The sequence below is a fragment of the Anthonomus grandis genome, chromosome 22 (genome assembly GCF_022605725.1).
Source record: "Anthonomus grandis grandis chromosome 22, icAntGran1.3, whole genome shotgun sequence".
NCBI classification, from domain to species: Eukaryota; Metazoa; Arthropoda; class Insecta; order Coleoptera; family Curculionidae; genus Anthonomus; species Anthonomus grandis.
The window spans coordinates 18,576,918-18,598,258 of record NC_065567.1 but is presented as its reverse complement, the minus strand read 5'-3'; the positions used below and the strand labels follow the sequence as shown (position 1 = coordinate 18,598,258).

The window sequence follows — 21,341 nt, the reverse complement described above, 5'->3', positions numbered from 1 at the left end:
TACTGCTGATGGTGCACAGATTCTCTAGAAACATCTGGACAAGACTTAGCACTTCTACTGTAGAATAAAGTCAAAGATCTCGGAAAGGCATTTGACTCTTGTCAAAATATTACATTTGCCAATAAAGACCGTTTTAAAACTATATTACTCTTTTATTTCTTCAATACAAATAAAAATAGAGCGTAGACAGTCAATTGGAACTTGCGGAAGAGAGTGAGATAACTCATGGCAAACCATAAATAAAGTATGATGAACGGACTAAAATATATACGATTATATGGCGAACTAAAAAGAAAGGGCTATAAAATTAATGAGAACAAAGAAGAGAGAGCACGATCAATGAAAACCAAAAAAAATTAATGAGATAAGAACCATAACCAGCCTAAAAAGTTTTATAAAGGTAACTAATCATGCAAACAACATAGAACATTGAAAGACCTTTTAATGTTTTAAGGCAAACAATCAAAAAGGCTTTAGACCTAAAGCGGAATCCATACTTAAGAGGGAAGATGGTAGCATAACTGCCACCAAAAACGAATTAGTTAATGAATGGAAGCAGTACAGAGTACTTTGACAAGCTTGTAAACATAAATCAACAAAATGAAGAAAATACAATTGACAACCACACTGCAGACTCACAGGTAGAATAACCTGTATACAAAAAAATTATCAAAGCTATCAAAAAGCTCAAGAATAACAAAACTATAAAAAAAGATGACGCAGCTAACAAAGCTATCAGTAGAGCTGCTGAAGTATAAAGGAGAAAAACTGCATAGGCAGCTGCATACACTCATTACCCTTATATGGGGTCAGAAGAAAATACTAGAAGAATGGACATAAAGCCTGATCATTCCTATCTATAAAACGAGAGACAAAACAAAATTCAGTAACTACAAAGGGATATCAATACGGCACATAAGATTCTTGCAAATATACTATTGGAACGCCTTAAATCCATCATGGACCTGATGGAATACCACTCTGAATTCCGTAAAAATTGATCTAGTGTCCCCCAGATATTTCCAATAAGGTTAACGTTAGCAAAATGCTGGGAATCTAATGGGGTGATTCATAAACTGTCTATAGACAAGCATACGTTAGTCTTCTAGTGAAGTCAGCTGAGTCAGGAATTTTCAAAAAGCTAATTAAATTGACAAATATATGTGTCAATGGTTCCAGAAGAAGAGTAAAAGTGAGTAAGATAACGTTAGATCAAGATATTGTTCAATATTGCCTGTATAAAGCTATAAGAGTGGCGGGATTGAGGGAAGTCTTTGGTATTAATGGTCCAAGAGTTTTATTGGCTTTCGACGACGACACTGACGTGGTTGGAAATATCTTAATAATGGTAAAGAAGTTGAAGTTGAAAGACAGTTAAAAGAAACACATGAATGTTAATGAATGATAACTTCGAGGTGGTAACAAGTTTTAGGTACCTATAGGCCACAACCAATGAGAAAAACAGTATATCCGAGGAAGTCAAAATAAGAATCCAATGCGACTGTAAATGCATGCATCTTTAAAGGAAGTTATTAATAGCAAAATATATCCTGAAGATTCAAAATTAAAATATATTAATGTAATACCACCAGGGGTCATGTACGGGAATAAGCCTTGGACACTTACCAAAGAAAATGTGCGCAAGCTGATCTTTGGACGATGCAAAGAGCCAAGAACGGAGCAGGTTCCTCCAAGAACAAACAATGAACTGACTGAGCTCTATCAGTAACTGGACATTATCAAAGTAATTAAGGCCGGACGGTCTGGGAACAAAATCCGGGAGGGCGAATATCTAAGGCGAAACCACGTATGAGATGGAAAACAACATCGTTGCAGATCAGGGAGCGATAAAATAGAATAGAATACGATCCTGAATTAATGCAAGATAGAGAAGTTTGAAGAATGAGCGTGCAGTTAGCCAACACTTACGAAGAGTTGTACACCTACAGGTGATGATGATGAATATTGAAATACTACTCTGTGGTGTAGTTTCAAGGTTAATATTTGACCACAGAAATGATCCAGAGGAAGTTTTTAAGGTGGTCGCTTATCGTTACACTAGGGAGCACTATGAATTTGATGGTTCTGCAAGCTCTGAAGCTATCAATATTATTTACTGAATGAATGTGCTCAGTTGTCATTCGACCATGACATCTACCGAATCTTTCAAGGATTTCACAAAGGACCAAAACATTTTGAGATTTGTTCGTTACCGGATTTTTTTCATTTAAGATAAAAATTATACTAAAGCTTAATTAATAAATTTGAGAATCTCAGTAGTAAACCATATTGGGTATTTTCTATTTTTTTGAGTGACTTAGGTACCGATTCATCAAATTTCATTAGGAGTAGAATCAAAAGCCTCGATGGCTATATTAACATCCATAAATGTTAATAGATAGCCTTTTTAAATTTGAATTTGGTAGTTAAGGTGATCTTGAAATGTCTAGGGTGGTCTTTACCTTTAAGGGAATACAGTACCCCACATCAAGTACCCTGAAGTATTGTACCTTGTTTTATTATGAGTTATTACATCACATATTAGATAGTGATTAAGTGGTTTACAGAAATAAATAAATAATATCTTATCACACAACTTAGGAAGTTTTAGTATACAAATATAGCTTGATACACCTTTTTGAGTTATGGAAAAGGCTTTTTCTTTCTATCCATATTGCCCGGTAAAAAATCCAAAATGAAAAATGTAAAACTACAGAAATAGACTATGACTTCTATACGCTTCAAAATGTTATTAATTTCCTCCTTAAAAACGCAAATGAAGGAAGTACATATTCATTAATTAAAATTATACATAAAAAACTTAGGGAGAACAGGTGTTTTTTAATGAAATGTGATCAAAAGCACCTGTTTACGATAAAGAATCAAATTACATTATTGACTTTTAATGACTTATTGTTGAGTAGCCAAAGGACCATAATCAAACAATAGAAACAAGTTGCCAATTGTTTTCTAGCAGTTAAAATGTATGTTCTTTATAAAGCACCATCTAGAATGAAAATATTGAAATCCAACAAAGCATTGTTACTGCCATTTATTGATTGTTTTCTGGTAAAATTAATATATCTGGTGATGTCACTATGCACCTAGAAATTCCGGGTATCAAGATTGTGCAATGATGTTTACGTTTTCCAAATAAGTAGCAGCAAAAAACTATAGTCAACTTGAACGGTATTTTCCGCACTTTTCTCGTTTTGTTCTGTTCAACTGTGTGATGCATTTTTTTCCTATTATGGCTAATAGATTTAATTGCATATAAAACCGGATTGGCCACAACTATAATTTGTTGCAAAAGAGTAGAAAGTTCTCCTTTAATGATTGATTTCTTAGTCTAGTAATTCAGCTAAAATGCTGGGAATATAAGGAGATGAGACGATGATGTTAAGTTTTTTGAAATTTAGGTTTTATTTTACCAGAAGTGTTTAGAACTTCTTTAATGAGAGGTACAAATGCATGTAAACGCTGTAGCGTGGATCGATAGAATTGGATCTTTAAGATGATGTTTTTAAATTTCAATTTCGATGTTACATCATGAGCGTGTTTTCTTAAATATATATTTTTTGTAACTTTTGGGTGTACTAAACATTATTAAATAAATGGTACACCAATTATAACAATATACGGTATGCATACTGATAACACAGTCCTGATAGCAGATAATAAGGGGTAGACTTATGGGAATTAACATCAACATAAAAAAGACAAAATTTTAGTAATCACCTGCAAGTTAGATTAGTTTGAGAATGCAAAACTCTCATATGATAGTAAAGAAGTAGATTTCAGACGTATAAGTTAAATGCCCGATGGAAAAAGTGAGGAGCTTATTCATTAGATTCGAAAGTATATTTGCGAACTTTGACTTTGACCTTAATCTCAGAATAAAATGCACAAAATATTACGTATGTCCGTACTGTTGTATGGTATGGTTGGATATTAAAGGTTAGCACAATAGGCTGGAAGCATTTGAAAGGTGGATCTATCGAAGAATCTTAAAAGTCCGGCAGACAGCCAGAAAAACCAATGAGGAAATTTTGAGGACTGCTGGGTACGATAAAACGCATGAAAACAGAGTACCTGGGACAGCAGTCTTCTAGGTCCCATCATGCCTTTTGTTTATTTTGCTCCACTCTCTGTTTTGCTATTCCTATTTATAACTTGGTTTCCACCAAGAAATGATCCGTATTGCTGTCTGCTCCTCTCATATTTCGTTCGTTAATGAGGCTACTAGTATGTCGTGCATCTATTTGGTTAGTACGAGTTGTTCCGTCGTTTGGAATCCATGTGACTTTATAAATGTTTTTTTAAATTATTAGCTATGGCAAAATCTGTTTGGCTTAAAGTGTTGGTTAGTGGTAAAACTGTTTTATGATTTGAATATCACACCAAAGGTTCCAGCCATAGCACTATTTGGATATATTAGGTTGAAAATTGTAGAGAAAAATTCAAATTTTACTTTAAAGCTATCAGCACTTAAGGCATGTATACCGTATCCACAAGTTACTTTATTAAAAATCACTATGCATTGACGATTGCCTAAATTGATGTATATTTATGGATTTAAAACCAACCAAATCCCTTAATATTTACGGTAGCTTAAACAAGGCATAAATGTCACTCAACACACGAATCCTATTTCGTAATTTGACACGAGCCACCATTACTGTTTTGCAGTTTTTTAATGAGACATTTACCTTTTGAGCGCTGTGTCGGTCCCATAACGGCTTAGTCGTCCAAAATTGTTTAGTCTCGCCTCGTTCATGTAAAAAAGCGTTCAATAAAACAATGGAATTTTAAATCAATGGTACAAGGCGTGAAGAAGAATGGAGCGCCGAAATGAAATAAGAAAGCACACTCAGAGCTTAAGCTTCTCTGGTATTTCATCCCTAAGTGTCATAAGAACATGAAGGAGAGTGGTCTGATGTATATTTTAGTGAAATCAGAGTTGCAAAAAATTGTCTTAACAGAGTAATATAAAGTTTTTTTTAGTGCAGGGTCTGGTCAATTTAATTTCGTTTAAGAATTGTGACTGTAATCAGTTTTTTTATCAAAACTAATAATTTCGGTAAGAAGCTTTGATCATTACAAATTCGATTTGGCAATTAAGCATTTTTTGCCACAAAACAACGTTGAACTGAACTAACGAGATGGAACCTAAAAAATAAGCAGGTCTTTTCATTTCGTAATTTATAATATGTGTTTAAAAAATTGCAAAATCTGTTTACAAATGTAGTATTTCTAAAAGTGCTCTTAAGGCTAACGCCCAAGTATAGAACCATGAACAATAACGCTTCCTAATTTCATTAAAAAAATCATAAGAAAAAACATTTAGAATGTCACTTTAAAATTATAAATATACTTACTTAAAGCTAAATATCTAATGTAATGAAAATACAGCAGTACCAGGTTAGTCGAGGAGTAAATTTTTTATCTCTTTAATCGTAGATATAAAGAAATTTTATATCTCTTACTCATTTTAGGTTCCGTAAGACCGCAAGATTTGAATTACGCGTCATGTTTGACAGTCATAATGTCACATGATTATGACATGACAGATCGAAAGTTGAGAAATGGGAGTTAGTAAACATGGAGCATTATTACAGGGTAGAACAACGCGTCCTGATTGTCAAAAATTAATATTCGAACGGTGAAAGTTTAATTGCTACTATTCGTAAAGTGCGTCCAATAATGTTCCTAATTCATCTACTCTGAATAGAATAATCATCGAAAATTCATACAAATTCAAAAATACTAGTGATATGAAACATACGATACGAGCTCGTAGAGACTGCTCAGAACAAAACATCGCGGCAGTTCGCGAGAGTGTGACAGAGAAACAACAATTCGTCATCGGGCATAAGAAATGTACATTTCCAGAGGTACTCTTCAGCGAATTCTCACTTAAGATTTGCATGCCTACAAAATCCAACTGACTCAACCACCTCTGCTAGCAGACCATGAACAGCGATGGGAATTCACCTGCTTATTTTGCAAACAAAATAATTTTCAGTGATGAGGCCCATTTTCAGCTCAACGGTTTCGTAAGTAAGTAAAGTGCTAGAAATTAACATACATAAAATAAATTGCTCGACTGCCTGGAATTAAGAAATTATTAAATTGATTAAAACTGAATAAAGTTCAGTATCTTGATTGCCTGCAATTAAGAAGAAATTAGATGCTAAGGATTAAAGAAAATTCTTATGCTCAATTTACACAACTTGGAACCCAAAAACATGATGTTGATTAAGAATGATTCATGCTTCAACTATCATGAACTAAGCATTATTTTGTGGTTCGACTACATGAAATTAAGAAATTATTAAATTGATTAAAATAAAAAGAATCTCTGTGACTTGAGATTAAGTGGATAAAGAAAATTCTGTAGTAATAATATTAAATTGATTAAAAATACTTTATAGTTTAACCGCTAAGAATTAACATATTTTATTACTCGACTGCCTGGAATTAAGAAATAATTGAGTTGGTATGGTAAATGAGTTCTCGCATTTAAGGCTTAGAAAATCGACGAATGATTCATCAGAATGCAGTGCATCCACAACGTGTCAGTGTATGGTGTGCATTATGATCTGGAGGAATAATTGGACCGTTTTCCTTCGTACGCGTTCTAGCAAAACTAATACGGAATTCTGACTGCCTGTCAGCTGTTCTAGCAACTACAAAGTTCAGATTGGAAATTGGTTTCAAATCTCCGAAGGTAGTCCATAGAATTTCATAGGGATTTCGGTTTGGGACATGCGCAAGGTATATGCCAAGACTGTGTTTTCTTTTGTTATTTGTCATTGATTTGGAGTTTGATCTCGTGGTTTGATTACGTATCATTGTGGGGTAATTGAAATCTGATTTTTGCTGCTTTCAAAGTATTAGGGCTGGTTTTAAAGTTAATTTACTAATGTATTTATTAAATATCTAAAGGTAGGTTTATAGAAAATTTAATAAAATTCTGTGTAATTTTACATTATATATTGGGTACATAAATATATCCAAAATTTTTTTGTTACGGGTTTTAAGAGAATCCAGAATGTCATCAGACTCTTCAAGTTCGGATTCAAATCATGGATTTGATTCTAATGTATCGAGTGTTGATAAACTAATAGATATCCTGTTCTAAGGTCACAGGAGACAAAAAAACAAAGGCTACCTCGAAGTTACTGTACCACTGTACAATAACCAGGAATTTTTTGAGCATTTTCGAGTTAGCAGACAAGTGGCTCAAGATATCGGCCGTAGATTTGAAGAAAGTGAGTTTTTTAAGTCACAATCTGGTGAAAATGGCAAGCTAGCAGCCTATGAACAAACATAATTTTTTTGTGGTTTGCTGGTCATGAAGCTTCTTCATTTAGAGATGTTGGAGATTTGACATCATAATTAGCTGCCTTTTTTACGTTCTTAAAAGGATGATACATTTCCTAAGTAGAATGTCACCAAATGGCCATCTGATCTTAAAAAGACAACTATTGAACAACATTCCAGAGAAAATGGATTTCCAGGGCCATTGATGGTACTCATATAAAGATTGATAAGTCTAAGAATGATCCAGACTCATATTTAAATAGAAAGAATTTTTACTCCATCCAAGTCAGTTAAATAAAAATACCCATTTATAGTTTTTACTGAGTTTTACCCTTTAAACCTCTAGCATTTTTTGATTAATTTAATTTTGGAATATTAAGTCTGAAGGATCTATTTTTTGACCAAAAGAACTATTTTGTTCACTCATGATAATAGGGATGCTGCTGACCACAGAAATTTTGTTGTTAGACAAGTTTTAAGGCAGCCTTGGCATTAAAAGAATGTGGGTGGTGAATCAGCAAACTTGGCTGTTTTTGAGTTGCGAAGTTTTCTACGGTAACTCATATTAAGGATATATTAAGGATATTAATATGTTCTCTAAATGGAATATTGTAAGAAAAACGCATACAGCTGTTTTGTATTTTTTGTATTTGGTGTGCTAATTGCATCGTCAAAGATGAACCATAAACCACATCACCGTAGTCGAATAGCGATAATATTAAACTGTCACATAATTGATACTTTATTTTGGATGGTAGCCATTTTTTTAAATAATTAAGTTTTTTCAATCTTATATAAGCAATTTTTAATTTATTATGAATATGTATGTATTTTTTACCTCTGAAACTGAGGCTAAAGGCATATTATCTATTTGTGGAACAAATAATTGCCTAATTCTCTCAATCTGATATTTAGCATTAAAAAATAGCGTACAGGATTTAGAGGAGTTTAGTTTTAAATTATGATTATCGGAGAATTTTTTTAAATTATTCAAGTCCGTGTTAAATTTGTCAATATTTTCGTTTACATAATCTAAGGAAAATGAAGTGTATATTTGAGAATCATCAGCATATTGTTGAATTTTCGAGTTTTCAATAGAATTGCTCATATCTGCAACATATATGGAAAACAACAGAGGGCCCAAAATTGAGCCTTGAAGCACACCTGTGGTACAAATTCAGATCGAACGCTTTGAAAATCTCTCACAATTTCCACACAAAAGGATCTATCTATTAAATATTGTTCGAAAAATTTTAAAGAATTATCAGAAAGTCCATAGTAATGAAGCTTGGCTAATAGCATATTGTGGCTAATCGTATCGAATGCTTTGCTAAAATCGAGAAGTGCCAGGCAAGTTATTAGTTTCTTATCTTCACTGTGACGAACATCATTTAAAAGATTAACTAAACAAGTAGAGGTGCTGTAACCAGATCGGAATCCTGTATACTGATCGGTCTTAGATCCTTTAGTCCTTTAGGATTCGTATTTTTAGCTAGCGGTCTCACGATTGCTTTTTTCCATGAAAATGGAAAATAACTTTCTAAAATACAGGAATTTATTATATTTAACAAGGATGGAATGCAGTATGGCAAGCAAAGTTTAATATCCCTCACTGATATACCATCATCGCCAATTGCCCCAGTGGATATACGATTCAGAATCTTTAACAGGGAATTCTCGTCTATAAGCGTAAAATTTAGTTTGATATTAACATTGGGATGGACCTTTGAACGATAAAAAAAGATTTTGTCATCTGACGCAGAGTTAGGAGCTTGAAAAGTAGATGAAAAAAGTTGCAAATCTGTTCTGGATCACATAATTCATTGGGAATTTCAACTGTCTTATTGGATGATATATTTAATTTTTTAGCATTGTCCCATAAATCTTTTTCTTTTTTTGAAGAAAATTGGTTAAAATAAGTAGTTTTCTCCCGTGTAATAGCATTTGTAAAATTTCTTAACTGTCTATAATATTCTAAGTTTCCCAAAGTTTTGTTTTTTAAATATGTCTTGTGTGCCTTATCCCTTAAACGCATTAAAAGTTTTATGTTATCAGTTATCCAGGGAATAAAATTTTTCTCTTTAACTAAATTTTGTTGAAGTGGAGCGTGTTTATTTATTAAATTTTATATATTTGTATTAAAAATATTTAATTTTCTATCAATATTGTTTGTGAAATAAATTCCGTTCCACTGTATTTGCTCAGCATCTCTGCAAAAATCCTCAAGACTAATGTTTTTATAATTACGGTATTTTAAATGTTTTACTTTGTTTTGTATTTTTGGAAAATTTAATATGGCGTATACTAAATTATGGTCGGTTAGGCTTCTTGACACAGGTGTAGAAACGGCTTTTATCACTTCAAGTTCTTGACTTGAAATAATCACATCAATAAGACTTGACCTATTTGTCAATAAATTATGGTGTGTAGGTTCAGTTATTAATTGTTTTAAGTTAAGACATTTAAAATTTTTTTAAGGTTTCTTGTATTCCCATTTTCATTTAGTAAATTAATATTTATATCACCAAGTAACAAAATATAATCGCAAAGCGTCATTGCTTGCGCCAGTACATTTTATAACGTATCAAAAAAAGTGACGGTATTTCTAGAAGGTGGTCTATATACACATAGTAAGGGCCAAAACCCTCACTTCAAACCCAACACTCATATGTTCAAAATCTGGAGAATTGACATTGTCGAATATTATTCGAGAAAATTGTAAAGATTTTTTTATAAAATCCAACTCCCCCTCCAATGCTAACTCTATCCTCTCTCACGAAATTATAGCCCGGTATATTAAAAAAATTACTATCACAATTTGAAGACAACCAAGTTTCCGAAAGGCCTAGAATATCAAACGAATAAGAAAATACATAATTTTTAAATTCATCAAGGCCTGTGTTTAAGGACCTTACGTTCAAATGAGCAGCAACAAAATTATTTATCTGTATCAATATATCAAAATTATTTTGTGCTAGTGGAGGTAACACGATAGTGTAAGCTTACCGATAAGCAGCTAAAAGTATCACGTCCATACTAGTACAAAACAAAATTAAAACGCCACTCACAAAATCCAGAAATTCCTGACCGACAATGAATTTGAATACCGGATGATTAGAGGCAATTAACAAACCAGAGATACGCTAAAAATACACTTTTAAATCTCTACGTAAAAATAAACGGCCGAGTGTAAAAAAACCATTAAATTTGCAGCGAATTATCCGAGAAAGATACAAAAACACTTCTATTTGAATCAACTAACATGATGTTTGAAGTAAATATCGATACCTTTATCTGTAAGTTGGTTTGACGGTTTTGTTTAGATAGTAGCGATAAATCAGTCACAGATTTGGATAACCTTAACGAGAATACCTGGCGATTTAGTTAGTGGCTCTGTTAATGTAAAATTTGAATCATAAAACAAACACAATTTGGTGTGAAATTAGATACTTTATATTTATTTTAATGGTTTAAATTAGTAATCGAACCATTTAGTGATAGTAGTTTTAGTAAATATTACAATTTAATTATAAAAACATAATTTAATCGTTTTTAGTAAAAAAAAATATCTGGTGCATACAGCTTATATCGTTGTTTTATGCAAGAATTGTAATACAAACTTTAATATGCCAGAAAAAATTTTACAGTTTTTTCTGTAGGCTGCAATGCTAAGATGCATGTATGTATATAATATTATTTATACGAAATCATTAATATATTCTTTCTATATGCAACAATTTAGCAGCCTTCATAATCTAATAGGAAAGTCATATAAGAATATTCGACGCAAAAAGAAGTGAGGATTAAAATGTATGTAGAAAAGTGCTGCAACTTTGCCAGTAGTAACGATTTTAAAAAAATTCCCAATACTTTTTTTATTAATATAATTCTCGCATCAAAATAGGCTTATAGATTTGTGATGACAAGTTGAGCCTACTTCTTTGGAATAATAAAACTATAAAAATAAATGCAACTACGCTATAGTGTAAGAGAAACGAAGAACAACGTTAAGAGAACAATAACGGAAGTAGTGAAGTTTTTAACGCTTTTTAATTTTCTAGGCTCCCATTCAAAGGGAGAAAGTAGCAATGAAACGAAGGAAGTCATTCCGAGTAAATATTGTTGAGATGGCCCATATACGTAATGTTCACTAGTATAATAAAAAAAGAAAGGCTCGGCTACTAAATTGGCAATTAGTCATCTAAAACAACCATTTCCCCAAATAATAGCAATAAGAGACATAAGCAACTGCAAATTCTAAATATTATTTTCCTATTATTAATAGATTGTGCAAATTGTCTGTTAACTGACACGAATTAAGTATGTCCTACCAAGTGAATAACATTAATAGTACGACCTAACCAAGCGATCTATGATGTAACAATGTTTGGTATTTAGTACTTGACAAGCCACTAAACCAGGATGTATTCATTATATTACAATAAATGTTTTTTAAGCTGGCTATTTCGGATAAAATTCGCAGAATGCTAAAATTAGGAAAACTAAACTTTGGGAACAGTTAATTGTTATTGAAACCGTGTCTGACCTTTGCTACTACTATTGCTTGGCTATTTAATTAGAGCTATAAATGGAATGGTAGTTTAGAAAATATATTAGTTAAAGTAAACCCACGTAGAAAATAGAAACTGTATTATGGAGTTAATTAGATTAGTTTTAACTTTACGGGAAATATGAACATAGATTGAAATTTCGAAATACGGTTTTTTCTTTTGAATAACTCGCATCATTTTCTCTATTATTCATTTCTTTTTTTTACTCTCTAGATAAATTAATTATTAATAAAATTATTCAAGTGAATGTTATTGGTGTTAAGACTATTACTATAAATACTAATTTTTTAAGCCAATGGTTATAAGGTTATAGGCTTTTTTTTATTTTCAAAAGTCAACAAATTATTTTGTCAGTTTTTTTTTGGCATTCACCTTTTATTGCTTATTTATAACATAAAAATTGCATAGAAATATTCTAGGATACAATATATAATTAATAAAAAACCACTTATTTAATGTTAGTATTAAATATAAAATTTTACTTTAAAGTGACTAATAGCCATTTGAATTATGCATACATTTCTCTAAAAATTGTGCTACAATGCAGCTAAAAGTATGCAAATAAAGAAAATTAATTTAAAAATAGACAATTAATTGAACAGAATATTTCAGAAATACAACGAATAATTATTAATGCTAGAAAACTTCGTTCTAAAAGCGAATGGTGAAGAATATACTCGAGAAAAATTATAATTGCATCGACTGAAAAGATAATAAATCAAATTAAACACATATCAATTTATCATTGTTTTATACCCATCGGAAAGACTTTTTTTAATAATAAGCAATCGTTGAGATTTATTTTAAGAAAATTGATTTCAGGATATGAAATATGCATTAATATTGGATAAACGTAGGATGACAAATTTTGTTTTTCTGGGAAGACACATAGTAATATTATAATTAATATAAAAATTCGAGGGTGGTGACTTACTTGAAATATCAATATTTGCTAAATGGATTTTAAATGAGAATTTTAATATCGATGTATGTCATCAAAACAAGCCAAACACATTGGTATACCACTAATTTATATAATCTCTAGAAAATTATTAGTGTGCATATAATAAAAGAAAAAAAAAATCATAAATATTTAATACTTAATACTGTAATATTTAAACCTTTTAATCACTTCATAATAAATTTAATTAAATCACTGAATAATTTTTACCTAGGTTAACGTAAAAACTACTTTTTAAATCATACATAACATATGCAGTAACATTAACACACGAATGCTGTAATATAGAAGAAAAAGAAATCCAAAAAAACCTGATGAAAACAAACAGGTAAATCTAGTATCATTTGTAATTAAAAGTGTTATTTTAGTGTGGAGTCAACCAACCTATAACGGTTTTATCTTATACACTTCCCAACTAAAAGAATAAAGGGAAACGACCAAAAACAATCGAATCTAATTAAGTTATGCATATTAGCGACTTAAATTATTTTTTTAACATTTGGACATTGGCTCGATGTAAATTAGGTGATAAGTATTTATATGTATAAATTTGCCTTTTTTCTTTACACAAATTAACAGTCTTTATGCAAATAATTTTAAGAAAAACAGCTTATAGAATTAACCCATGAAAATATTATATATTATCAAGAAATAAAGAAACCCAAAGCTTTTAATGTGCATTTATATAGTTCTTACGAGCAGTGTATAACTGGCGTTTGGCCATTTTAACGACCCGGTACTTTACATAGAGGATTCCTATTTAACGCTGGTAATCAAATGTCTGTCTCTAAACAAACAATTGTAGTGGATTGTAAAAGGTAACTTCAGGCCCTATTTTTACAGCACCACGGTATTTTTAAATTAACGATGGTAATACGCATTTCAAGCGTTTGTACCCGAAATTAGAGTGTTTTATTGGAACTGTTGAGTTTTTATTACCTGGATTATTTGAGAAAGGTAAAATTATTTTAGTCAGGGTCATACCTCATATTTTTTATAATTTGAGCTTTTTAACCTTAATAAAATTCAGATTTGAATTGACAGACTGAAAATTGAAATGAAATAACTAAAAATATAGCTTGAACTATTAAGTTAATTAGATGTGAGCTGATATACTATTTGTTCCAGAAACTATGTTGGCTTAAAATATAAAATAGGTCAAGATTAATAAATACATTGCTACTGTGTATTTTAAGATGTCAAGATGATCTCTATTGGATCCAATTAAAAAAACAGCAGAAAGGTTTTAAGCTCATAGATCTATCAAAAATATATATTTTTATTTAAAATGTGCCCTGCTAGAAGTCTATTTTTATTTTTGGCCCCTAAAACCTAAACCACCATTCAAATGATCTTTTAACGCGAGTACGGCTTTATTTTTACCATAAAAATAAATGTAAATTTAAATAAAGAAAAATAATAAAGCCCGCTCATCCCTATCTACAATCTTTCTTTTTTGATAATAAATTTGCAATTTCCATATAATTAATATATTATATTTTTAATAGTACTTAAACCTACATTTTTGATTAATATCATAAGGCATAAATTTCAATAATATTTACAATCTGTACTTCGGTTTTATATTTCATGACATAATTATATATTTGATTGATTCATGCCGACTCAATAAATATTTACCGTAGTATCACGGTTAAGATTATTGTCGCACGCCTGAATGCCTATTTTAATACATCAATAAATAAAAAACCTTTAGAAAAAATTATTTTATTTACGGATTTCAGATAAAATAGTTTGGTTTACTAGAAAAACCTGTTTCTTTTTTAATTTGACCTAGTAATAGTTTTGCCTCGATTTTTGTTTTAAAGCTAATGAGAAATTAATATAATTTGTTTGATCAAAATATTCAGTAATATACCGGTTTTCCTATTTAAAATGAGAAAATTACGAACATCTTGGGGCAAAAATTTAATATACAGAGAAACATTCTTATAGTAATCTATGATAGAAGATAATGTGAAACTCTAGGACAGATTTTTATATGAATTATGTATAATTTAGGAGATTTAATGTTAAGGTTGGTATATTTTATTATATTTTTTCGAATTTCTATTTTTTAAGGTAAGAAATTACCGTGCAAATTTACTGGTTTTCCTACCAAATATCCCTTGGTATTATTTCCTATCCCAAAATAAGTTTAGACAAATAATTGATAAAAACATAAAAAAACCTTCATACTCTCTGATCTTTTCCATCATTAACATTTGGGAAAACGTGCACATAAAAAAGACTTTTTTAAAGTAAATTTATCAAAGTCATATAACAAAAATTTACAGGTTACCTACTTTCTATTGACGATTTTTTAAAAACTAATAATAAGCAAATAAATTAAAATAGAGCATGCATATTGGCGCCCAACAAAAATGCGTCAAATAGAATATTACAAAATAAGTAATAAATTAATTCTATAATAAATATAGTAGTTCCAATTAATACTACTCTGTAGCTAATATTTTGTAATTTTAAGTTTTTTAGGGTAATAAATGTATGTCTAGTAATAGTATTACTACTTGTCCAATAAACTAAAGAAAACATCATTTGGTATGTATTTCCTATCCCAAAAAACCTAAAAATATCAAAATCCATATAATTTTTATAGCTATACTAGATTTAATTAAAATAATAAAACCTTCCTACATTTTGATCTTCAATCGCTAAAATTTAGAAAAACGTGCTTATAAGAGACGTGATAAGCGTTTTAATTTATATATTCTTTGTGTTTATAGGCCACCTACAGGAGATATTGCTATGTTTCTGGACAAACTTGATTCTCTTTTATCCCAGTTGTCCCTACACTCTAAGGTTATATTGGCTGGTGACTTTAATATCAACTACACTGGTGAAACCTTGCCACGTACTTCTCTTTTAAGTATTTTAAATTCTTACGATTTGAAAATGCACGTTCTTTCTCCCACACGAATAACTTCTTCATCTGCAACTACAATTGACTATTTCTGTACAAATTTTGATGACGTTTTATACACAGTACTCCCATCTGGTATTTCCGACCATGAAGCTATTCTTGCTAAAATGCCATATAATACTGTATTATCTTGATCTCATTATATGGGTAGAATTTTCAGCAGGAGAAATTTTAATGCTTTTTCTGCTGCTACAGCTTCGGTAAATTGGAATGCACTTGAAACGGCTTCTGACCCACTTACTTTATTTTTTCAAGTTTTGTGTGATAAGATCAATCAGTGCTTTACTAAAATGAGGCTTAAAACAAGAGGCCTTAGAATTTCAGCTAAAAACCTCCGTTTTTTGACTAAATTGTGCAAATATACCACAAATGAAAATATCCTTGTATATCATCAGAAATACCGTAGTCTGTACAGAAAGACAATTAAAGCAGCAAAATCTAATTATTATAGGGATCGCTTAAATATGTCATCAAATAGGCAAAGAGAGTCTTGGTTGACTATTAATGATTTTAGACATTGCCATAGAAAAGTATCTGAACCGGAATTAAGACCTGACATTTTAAACGACTATTATTGTGATATACCTAATATCTTGCTCAAGGGCATTCGTAGTAACATTGATCTCTTACACTATCTTCAACAAGTGTCGGTTGAGCATTCATTTTTCTTTCATCCTGTCAATCTTACCGAAGTAAAAAATGAAATCAAACGCCTAAAAAACCATAAATCATCTGGAGCTGCTGGGATATCTTCGAGGTTGTTACTCTTTTTGCCTGATTCAGCCTTAAATGCTTTAGTTTCTGCCATAAACAATTCTTTACATATTGGCATTTTTCCTTCATGTTTAAAAGAGGCAGTGGTTATCCTTCTTCATAAGGGTGGAGATTTGGATCAGCCTTGTAATTTCCGTCCCATTTCTATTTTGTCTACCCTCTCTAAGATAGTTGAAAAATTTGCAAAAAGCAGAATTTTGTCCTTTTTACATCATAATGGCATGTTGTCTGCAAATCAGTTTGGATTTCAAGCCGGTAAAGGGACTCATGATGCTGTTTTTTAGCTTTTTGGAGAGCGTCTATGTGTCCTTGAATTCTGGAGAGTCATCGGCGGCAGTGTTTTGTGATCTATTCAAAGCATTTGACTGTGTGGATCATGGAATACTGTTATCTAAGCTCGATAAATATGGTTTTAGGGGCGTAGCGTTGCGATGGCTTGAGTCCTATCTATCAAATCGTACTCAGAAGGTTACAGTGTCTGGGCGTTTGTCTGCTATTAGATCCCTAAAATGCGGCGTTCCCCAGGGTTCAGTGTTGGGACCACTGTTATTTTTACTGTATGTGGATGACTTGAGTTCATTGAAACTGCAAGGCAAGGTGGTTCAGTTTGCTGATGATGATGATTGCACGTTCAGTGTACTTTTCACTTATTGAATCTCATATTCGGTATGGCTTGCCTTTTTGGGGTTTAACCAATAAGGGGCTACTTAACATTGTCTTTGTTATTCAAAAAAAGCAATTAGATACCTGTGTTCTGCTAAGTTAAGAGATTCTTGCAGACCCCTGTTCATTTCTGAAAAAATCCTAACTCTTTTTTCACTCTTTATCTTAGAAACAGCTGCTCTTATTCACAAAATTCCCAAACTACCCTCTGACACTGGCCATTTGACTCGTCGTGTAAATGATGTTCCCCTGCCTATTCCTACGTCTTCCCTTACCAAAAACTCATTAATTTACATAGTAAAAAAATTTACAATCATGTTCCTCTATGTGTTAGACATATATCGGATGTTAAGAAATTTAAAAGAGATTTAAAGACGCTTTTATTGGCTAAAGCATATTATAACCTGGATGACTTTTTTAATGATAGGTTTTAACCTTGGACATGTTGGAAAGTTTTTTTTTTTTTTTCTTCTCTAGTTTTGTCAACAAGTTTACCTTTATTTAGTAATTGATTGTTTTATTTAGTTATCTTTAATTCAAGTATGTTCAAAAAGTTTTGCCTTCTTGTGTTTAATTTTGTTCATTGTTTTGTCAATTTTTGAAATTGTATTTTTGTTTTGTTTTTTTTAGCTTGTAGGATGCTTGTACACAAGATTATTCTTACGTAATATAGCACATTTTCTTTCTTTCTTTCTTTCTTTCTTTCTTTCTTTCTTTCTTTCTTTCTTTCTTTCTTTCTTTCTTTCTTTCTTTCTTTCTTTCTTTCTTTAAATAAAGATGTTCAAATAAAGCATTTAATACTTTAAAAACAAAATCGAAGAGGTAAGCTAAGTATACAAATTATAAAAGTAAATTAAGGAAACATCAAAAAGGATTGGTAAGAAGGTAGATATTGTCAAATTAATTTGAAAATACAAATTAAACAAGCAGCATATCAAAAATATTCATACTAAGAGTTTCTTAAACTGATAATTAGGTCGAACTGGGACATGAAGGTTGGCGCCCAACAATAGTGTATAAAATGAAAAATAACAGAATAAACAATTCGTTAGGCATTTATGCATATTAAACGAAATAGTTCTAATCAAGACTATTCTGCAGATATCGTTTTATATATTTTAGCTTTTTTAAGGTAATAAATATATATCTAGTGATATTTTTTTGCACATCTATTGAACTAAAGAAAACATCATTTGTTATGTATTTATTATCCCAAAAGAACTGAAAATATCAAAATCCATTTAAATCTTATTATGTATATACAACATTTTATCAAAATAATGAAACCTTCCCACGTTTTGGTTTTTAGAAGGTCAAAATTTGGAAAAAACGTGTTTATAGACTAAGATGTTTGAATATAGAATTTTCTAATTTACTAAAAAAATCGTACAGGTGAGTAAAATTTACAATTTTAAAAAATAAATTTTGAAAAGTGTTGGTAAGAAGGTAATTGACAATTTTAACTTCAAAATACACATTATTAATATTAAATTTAGCTAGCATAAGAAAAATATACATGCAACCTACTTTTTACTGGGAGATTGTTAAGCTAAAAATTAATGAATAGATCGAAATAGGGCATAGAAGTTAGCGCTCAACAAATATGCATAAAATAGAAAATAATAGAATAAGTAATATATTAAGTGTATATGTATATTAAACGTCATAGTTCTAATCAAGACTACTTTGTAACTAACATTTTGCATATAAAAGTTTTTAAAGTAATAAAAGTATATCTACTGATTATTCTTCTGCATATCTGTTGAACTAAAAAAAAACATTATTTAGGATGTATATCCCATTCAAAAAAAAATTAAAATAGACATAATTTTTATAAATATACAATTATTAATCAAAATAATAAAATCTTCCCACGTTTTGATTTTTTTGATTGCCAAAATTTGAAAAACATGCTTATAAATAAAGATGTTCGAATAAAGCTTTGAAACTTTAAAAATATAATCGTAGAGGTGAACTAAAGATACATATTACTAAAGTAAATTAAGAGAAAGGAGGGATTTCTAAAAGGAGTTGATAAGAAGGAAGTCATTGGCAATTTAATTTAAAAATACAAATTTAACAACTCTCACGAGATGTGTACAAACCTATGCATGTCACCCACTTTTTACTGAGAGATCGTTAAACTGATTACTAATGAAAAAGTCGAAATAGGGCATGAATGTTGGCGCCCAACAAAAGTGTATGAAATAAAAAATACCAGATTAAGTAATATATTAACCCCGTATTTACATTAAGCGTAATAGTTCCAATCAATACTACTTCGTAGCGCACATTTTGCATATTTATGTTTTTCAGAGTAATAAATGTATATCAAGTAACAGTTTTCCTCCCCATCTATTAAACCGAAGAAAACATTATTTTGTGTGTATTTCCCATCCCAAAAGAAACCTAAAAATATCAAAATCCGCATAATTTTTATAAATATACAATATTTAATGAAAATAATAAAACCGTCCTACGTTTTAATGTTCTCAATCGCCCAAATCTTGAAAAACGCTTCTAAATAAAGATGTTCGAATAAAGCATTTGATACCTAAAAACGAAACCGTAGGGGTGATCTAAATATACAAATTACTAAAGTAAACTGAGGAATCACAATTAAATGACAATTTAATTTAAAAATACAAATTTAACAAGTAACATAATAAAAATATACATGCCAACCTACTTTTTACTGAGAGATCGTTAAACTGACAATTAATGAATAGATCGAAATAGGGCATGAATGTTGGCGCCCAACAAATGTGTATAAAATAATAAAATAAGTTATGAAGCCTGTATGTATATTACACATAATAGTTCTAATCAGAATGTAGCTAAAATGTTTACTATAAACTTGTTTGACCAACATTAAGTACTTAACTAGAACTATAATCATAAATAACTCAATCTAAGTAGGTAAAAATAATTCTTAACAAAGTGAAGGTATTTATGACCAATAGTTGGAATACGAATTACTGTGCATTAGCAAATTGTAAAGATCGAGATGAAAATACTTTAAAGGTTAATGAATTTAAAAGAAGTGGTAATAATATGTAAGCTATGCCACAAAACAGGTGTGTTTGGCATGAAACGGTATTTAAAAATGTGGTATTTCCATTGAGCATACTCTTAATATAATTTATGCATTGTAGATTGTTTCATAAATACAAATCATAACGTACCTTTAGTGGTGGTAATAGTAAATTCTCGTAAAAAGCTAGTCACTTAAAAACCCCGCATAAATTCAAAGTTGTAACTGAATTTTATTTGGAACGATCACAACAAACAACCCTTCGATAATAATATATGAGGGCGACAAACTGGTCCACCGATCCGGAAGTTAGCACTTTGCCCATCGAACATCACCAAAAAGCGTTGAACCACAATATTCTTTATACAAAAACAGTTATAAGTACTTCGAGTATGGTACTGCAGATCGGATAAAAGCAAGAAACACAGTAAGAACAAGGCAAGCACGGTAGTGGAGGGGCTGAGGTTGACGTTGAACAGGTAGGCATTCCACCGGCAACGTCAACCCCCCTCTCGTTTATATCTCCGTTGTTGCTTAACAGTCGAAGCACTAAGCACTTGCTGTGTAACTAACTACAAAACGCGCGATTTTGTTCATGTATTACGCGCCTAGGATTTTTTTATTTTTACATGCACGCTCGCGTGTAATTGGCGCGAAACAAAAACGTGCCTACGCGAAAAACGCGATTCTGTTTAATAATAAACTCTGATCGGAACACGGATCGAAATTTATTAAGGGAATATTTAAATTATTCTCTTTTTTTAGGTCAAACTCACTCCTCCACTTTTAAAGCAACCTTTTGCTGCTACAGTCTCAAGATGGCTAATGTCAACCGCGATTATTAACTTTTGAAGCATTAATACCGTAAACACATAACAAATCTCCAATGGATTTTGATCTGGTGACCAAGCGGGCCACTCGAGTAAACATCCTATTCTGCTAAAGAAAAGTTTGGAAAAAGCTATTTAGAATTTAATATTTTCGTTAAACTTAGTTGTCCCTTCAAGATTAAGCGTTTTATGTTTTCGAGTCATTTTAAACTAGTTTTTTACATCTTTCACAGATTTA

General features: G+C 30.9%; 1 protein-coding gene across 2 annotated transcripts in view; it reads right to left on the bottom strand.

Annotated features, from left to right (window-relative positions):
- Positions 1–20,830, bottom strand: part of LOC126748184 (uncharacterized) — a 52,537-nt gene extending 31,707 nt beyond the window's left edge. Inside the window, exon 1 of one of the 2 annotated variants that reach the window (XM_050457233.1) lies at positions 20,425–20,830. Coding sequence is in view for 1 of the 2 variants with exons in the window: in XM_050457232.1 (XP_050313189.1) it covers positions 10,333–10,361 (29 nt within the window). In the remaining variant the exon portion in view is untranslated. Of the gene's footprint in view, positions 1–10,332; positions 10,626–20,424 lie in introns of those variants that run through there. The other variant, XM_050457232.1, reaches the window with a different exon arrangement.
- Positions 20,831–21,341: the final 511 nt, after the last annotated feature.